The 6,000-nt window shown below is 36.4% G+C and overlaps 1 protein-coding gene across 1 annotated transcript in view; it reads left to right on the plus strand.

The window, feature by feature from the left end:
- The window catches only part of TPRG1 (tumor protein p63 regulated 1), a 154,629-nt gene extending 149,412 nt beyond the window's left edge, over nucleotides 1-5,217 (plus strand). The window contains exon 5 of the mRNA XM_075555626.1: nucleotides 3,634-5,217. Coding sequence (XP_075411741.1) covers nucleotides 3,634-3,828 — 195 coding nt within the window. The 3' untranslated portion in view covers nucleotides 3,829-5,217. The remainder of the gene's footprint in view (nucleotides 1-3,633) is intronic.
- The last annotated feature ends 783 nt before the right edge of the window (nucleotides 5,218-6,000 follow it).

The following is a 6,000-nucleotide window of genomic DNA, read 5'->3' on the forward strand; positions in this document are numbered from 1 at the left end:
CTACATGCAGGAAAGGTCATATTAGAAATAATATTTTCAAAGAAATTATGTAGTGGCAAAATCAAATAGAGAAAAAAATCAGACTTGTGGTATCTCTTGGTTTCTCCTCTCTTCAGTTGGTAGTTTTACCTTTTTAATCGAGAACTATCTGGGGGGTATGTTCAGCCTACATTTTTGAGGCCGTAATTCCTGAGCAGAATTTAATTTTTCTTTCTGCATTTCTTTTCTATATTACTTTAGAATGTTCTGTATTTGTTATAATACTTTCTTGAGTCTCTATATGATACACACTTTTTTTTAAATTGGCATGGAAATTATGGTATTGAGGTAAAATAGGAATAAAGAAGGTACATTCTTTGCACCCTGAAAATAATAGTATGTGCATCTATACTAAGATGGCTTGCAAAATATGTTTAATGCTTCACTTACACTTTTACAATTGTTTTGTGAGATTTGTATTTATATTTATACTTGTTATATTCTTATTGTTTTCTAAAACTCCATGGGTTTAAATGATTTTTCTAAGGTTTAACTACCAGTAACTGGTGGGGCATAGAAATATATACCTGGTTCTTTCCAACTAGCCCCAAGAATTTACCTGGAGTGGTGCAGTGTGTTTCTTTATGTAGCAGTGGGTTTCCTGTCAGTGAAAATGTCCATTTAGCGGAGTATGACTGCTTCATGAGGATATGTGAGCATCAATTCAAACTCAAGATGTGTGGTTGGAATCAATGCACTTTAACATCACTTCAGAACTTGGAATGGCATGGTTCTAACACCCAGCGTTTAAAAATTCATCTCTAAAGTGTTTCTTCCTTTTTAGTTTCTTCTTTCCAAAGCTGAAAAGGAACTCTATCTTTCTGCTGATCTTATCCAATTAACTAAAGCATTCGGTAGTGTTCACTGAAAGGAAGGAAGGATCTCCGTCACCACAAAATGTTCCCCTCTAGCATCCCTGGGCTATGTGTCTGTGATTTGTTACACTGACACCAAAATTAGATTCCTACCATTGCCTCACAGAAGGCCCAGGTCAGGGCCAGGTAACAGGAGTTGTCGTCAGTCCCCCTTCGCTGCTTTAGGTGGAAGCTCATGGAAACTAAGCAGAACACTACCTGCTGCTAGATTCTTTCACCTCAGTGGATATGCGCATGTTTTTAAATGAACACTTTCATAGACAATTGGGCAGCTATTACTTAGAAGAAAAGTAAGGGGGATAAATCTATTCGTTTACTTGGAAAATCCATAAATATAGAAGTATACTCTATGCTGTTTCAGAATCAAACTCATTAACAGTTTTTTCCTTCTCATTTTATTTTGTTGGCGGCCATTCGTGCAGACCCTGGCCGGGAGCGCCCCGGGGGCTCGGAGTAGCGCGGCTCCATAGGATTGCTTTTGGTTGTAATCTTTAAAAATGTCTTTATTTTGCCATGCAAATTACTCTAAATGTTATTTTATTTAACATTTTGCACCAAAGAGTCTTCCTGCTGAGTGTTTTTGTCAGTAATTTTATTGAGCTGTCCTTCCCATATCATGCAACTCAGCAGTTTCAATCATATTTAAAAGAGTCGTATAGTCATCACCATAATACATATTAGAATATCTTTATCTTTTTTGCACTCATTATTATGAGCTCTTCATTTCCCCCCAACCTTCCCCTTCCATAACCCTAACCCCCCAAAATAAACTCCCTTCCGTAGAGTCCATGCTGACTCTTGATGACTCATCCCGTTTCCAAGACTGCAACTGTTTCTTGGAGAATGTCATCCTTCTGGGAGCCGGTGATGGTTTCTCACTGACCACGAGGATTGCAGACCAACACATGACCCCTACACCCCGAGGGCTCAGAAGAAACAGTTAATCCAAATACTGTATCTATAGATACCTTGCGTTTCATATACAGAGAAACATACAAAACAAACTAATCAAAAAGAAAAATCCAACAGTAATCACAAATTAAGACTTTTCTTCTGGGGAGAGGCTATGTGGGTACAAAGGACCGAATTTGAGTTTGGAGCAACAGAGTTCTTTGATAGTATCTTAAAGAAACCATTTCAATGGTCTTTTTAACCCCTTTTTGGAAGCCCAAACTGAAGCTCAAATGGGGGGAGTGGATTTTCTAATACCACAAAGTAAATCAATTGCAGAAGTTTTACTTGAGTAAGTTTTGTTTGAGATTATTGATGCTTATGTGTTAGGTCAGCTAGTAATATATATATTCAAAATTTTATATACTTTTTCCTTATTAGGAAGTTCACTCAAGCCTAAAGTGGAAAAGTGTTTTTTGTAGGACTTTTGGTATAAAATAAGAATCCAGAAACAACAATAACAAAATGGATTATGTTGAAAAGCTATTGGGAATCATTGAATCGGTACAAACAAACTCTTGTGTTAGTGTCTTAAAGCAAAAACTGACTTCCTTGTAGAAGATTGAGTAGAACAATGGTCTCTTTATAGAGGATACTTAATAATTTGCACTGAACTTGAAATGAACTCTAAAGTTTTAATTTAGACTTGTAAACCAGTCTCCTAGGAAACAGATTTTGCTTGCACTTTGTGCAAGCCCTTATTCTCGAGGTTCATTTTTACCATAACGTAGGGAGTGAAGTGTCTGTGGGCAGCTATTTATCTTCTAGGATCCTTGATTTTAAATCTAGAGGAAATCATATGGGTAGAAAATGAAATAGTAAATGTAAAAGAGTCATTGAAAATACAAAGATATCAGATCCTCTGATGCACGTCCTCATTAATATGTTGTTTGGAATGCTCTTTAGATGACTCACTTCTTTAGAAGGCAGCTGAAAATGCCCATTTCATCCTGACTTGACAAACTGAAGGATGTTTCTGATTCGTTTCACTGAAAAAGCCTAGAAATGATGATCTAATAATCCCCATGATTTTTTCAAGAATTTAGATTTCTCCACGTCTTAGTCTTTTTTATCTTTGTTGGCTTTACTCTCAGTAGGTTGTCATGATGTATGGCAAACATCACCACGAGCAGTTCCATGCTTATATTCCATCAGTGTCCCCTGGATGTCTATTCAGCCTTACCTAGCACACCTTCCGTTACCCCCTCCTACCTGGAAAAATTTAATAATCCTCTAAGGATTGTTTTAATAATCTCCTTTTTTTGAAACCATCGGTGATCCCTTAATCAAATATTATTTCTCCCTTGTCTGTGCCTCTTTATCAATATATGCTTTTCTTTTGCTGCTTTTTAAAAAATGTGAACTTTGTATACTGTGACTTGTTCATTTCTTAATAAGGATTCTCTTATGATCATATCACTACTTTCATGGTGAAACTATTTTATTGGTTTATATATACTCAGCAGCGTTCCAGAGGTTGCCTGATTCATAATCATAATCAGTAAATATTTATTGAACAGATTTCTTAATGTTGTACAAATTATGAATCAATAATAAAAGTAAATAAGCAAGACCATTTTATTATGTACATAAATTATTAAGAGCTTAATGTACTAAAACACTAGCAGAAGCTATGTTAATTGTTTTGAGAGATTATTTCTGTTTAAGAAGTGAGAAAAACTACTCCACTATAGCCTCAGAGGGTTGGCTCAGGCAGTCCTTGTTCTACCTGGCAATCACTAATTCTGTGTTTTCTTTTTCTCCTCAGATGTCTGGGTTGACATCTAAACTTATTCCAACTATTGAGAAAGCCCACAAGAATTCCACAGGATCTGGAAGCAAAAAGGAATTTAGGGTGCTAATGGAACCCATTTTGATTGAGACCTACATGGGGCTGATGTCATTTATTGGAAACCGCAACAAACTTGGCTATTCCCTTGCCCGTGGGAGTATTGGGTTTTGAGACTCTTTATATGTATAAGCACATCATCCAGACCTCCATCATTATTAAAGGTTTCATTTCATTCTACTGTATATTTGGACATTTTGCCTCTCCCAACAAGACCTAATTACTTTCAAGGAGTATTGTACGGTCTTTAATGTTTACTATCTCAAGGGGGTTAAAGCGTGGTTTGAGAGATGAATAGATACCCACTGGAGACCTCATATCAGAATGATCAAATTTCCTGAAAATTAAAAAGATCAATATTAATGAACCTATCAAATACTGTTATCAAATGAGTGCCTGAGCATGAACCCTGTGCAGAACCTATGGAATTACTTAATCTTGTTTTCTAAGCATTGGCTTGGTCTTCAGTCTTTTGGTCATAATTTTCTCTCCCGTCAGGGTCTCTCTGTTCTATTGTTTTAGCTGCCGCCTTTATGGGGATGCCTTCCAAACACGCATCCCTGAGGCGTCTTCTTAAATTCAGTTTCACATTTCTGTTGTTAGTCATCATCTCTTCATGGATGTTCTAATGACTTTCATATTCACCATCTTCGAAACTCTAGATGTCTCTCTGGCATTTTTACTGCCCCAATCAGCCATCCCTGAAATCCATTTGTTTTGAGTTCTTTAATCTAAAATATTGTATATGGATGTAAATTAGCTTTGTACCCAACACATAGATATTAAACCTAAAGTTGAATTTTTCCTTTTAAAAAGTTCATACTATTTTTCAATTTCCATTTTCACAGCTATGTTCTCAAATCAAGCACTTAATACTGTACACTTGGATTATTACTATAGCCTTCTCTTCAAGATGCCTGCTCCTACACGGACCCTATTCTAATTCATCAGACACTTGGCTGCCAGATTCCTAAAGCACAATTTGAGCATGCCACTCCCTAATTGAGAACTTTCAGTGGTTTATTTCTTTTAGTAGTTTTTTTTTATTGTTCAAATATTGGTTTTTAATAGCTGACCCATTCCTCAAAATAAATTTATGTAAATCTGTGTATGTAAAATGTATGGCCTTATGTTTGATGTAGAAGTAGGAAGGTCCTGCCCACTCTCCTTTGAGATCTCCCTATAGGATTCATTAGATCATAGAGGACTGGGGGGAATGTGGTTTCAAAATGCTGCCTCACCTCACTCTATTCCCATTGAATTTCCTCTCATATTTCTCCTTTGTCTCTCCCCATACTTTTGTTACATTTTGAACAGCCCATATATTATTTCATCTGTTCACCTCTCTTTAAGTTTATTTTCTTTTCAATTATAGTTTCAACTTAATTATTTTAATGAGCTTTGGATATTGAACACAAACTTTAAATATTATTATAATCTTCCCCCCTCATCTCCAGATTCAAAGTTGAGACACCTTGATTGATAGTCATTTAAAAGTGTTCATTTTTTTAAATTTAATATGTAGAATTTACTGTTATAATCTTTTCTTCCAAGAGTGTACTTTTTCAATTTTGCAGATTTGTCCTCTGATAGATACACAAACATCAGTTTGGTGTTAGCTTTCAAAACCCAATCTTTGCATAATTGCCACTTTGTTTACTTTCATTAGCATTTCTCTTCTGCTCTCCAGTCTCACTTTCTGGCCCGTGCATTTTTTCCTCTCTCAAGATGTCAAATATTGTTACAGTCTCCAAGGCAGAGGACTTCTATTCAGACTGTAAAAGGAAATGTTGAAATCCTTAGCTGTCCTGTCAACAGTAGTGGAATGGAAAGCATTGGATTGTTTTGGCAATGGTTCTGAAGCAGGCATAATTGGCAAATTATTACAATACTGCTGCCCAAAAATCCCTACTTGCTGCAAGAAAGTGGCATTGGTTGGCAGAAGGCTCTGACTTTGCCCACTACAATCTTTGCAGTTACCATTTAAGGATCAGCCTGACAATTGACTTCTCCGGGTGTGTTTGCCCCTCTTGTAACCTAAGCTGGTACTTTTTCCAAATGACTCTGTAAAGGAGACAATTCAGTATTAGCAATGGAAGCATGTCAAAGGCTGTGAGGAGGGAGATGTTTCTTAGCTCTGAGGTCTGTCCTATGACAATAAGCTTGGCATTGAAAGAAATCAAAATTGCTTAGGGTAGAAAATAGTGAACTCAGGGTTAACATGGAAACTGTCTTCACATTGGAGGAAGAGGCCTATAGTCCTTAAGGTGATTAGCATATCCTGAA

This window comes from Tenrec ecaudatus, chromosome 8, assembly GCF_050624435.1.
Source record: "Tenrec ecaudatus isolate mTenEca1 chromosome 8, mTenEca1.hap1, whole genome shotgun sequence".
Taxonomy (NCBI): Eukaryota; Metazoa; Chordata; class Mammalia; order Afrosoricida; family Tenrecidae; genus Tenrec; species Tenrec ecaudatus.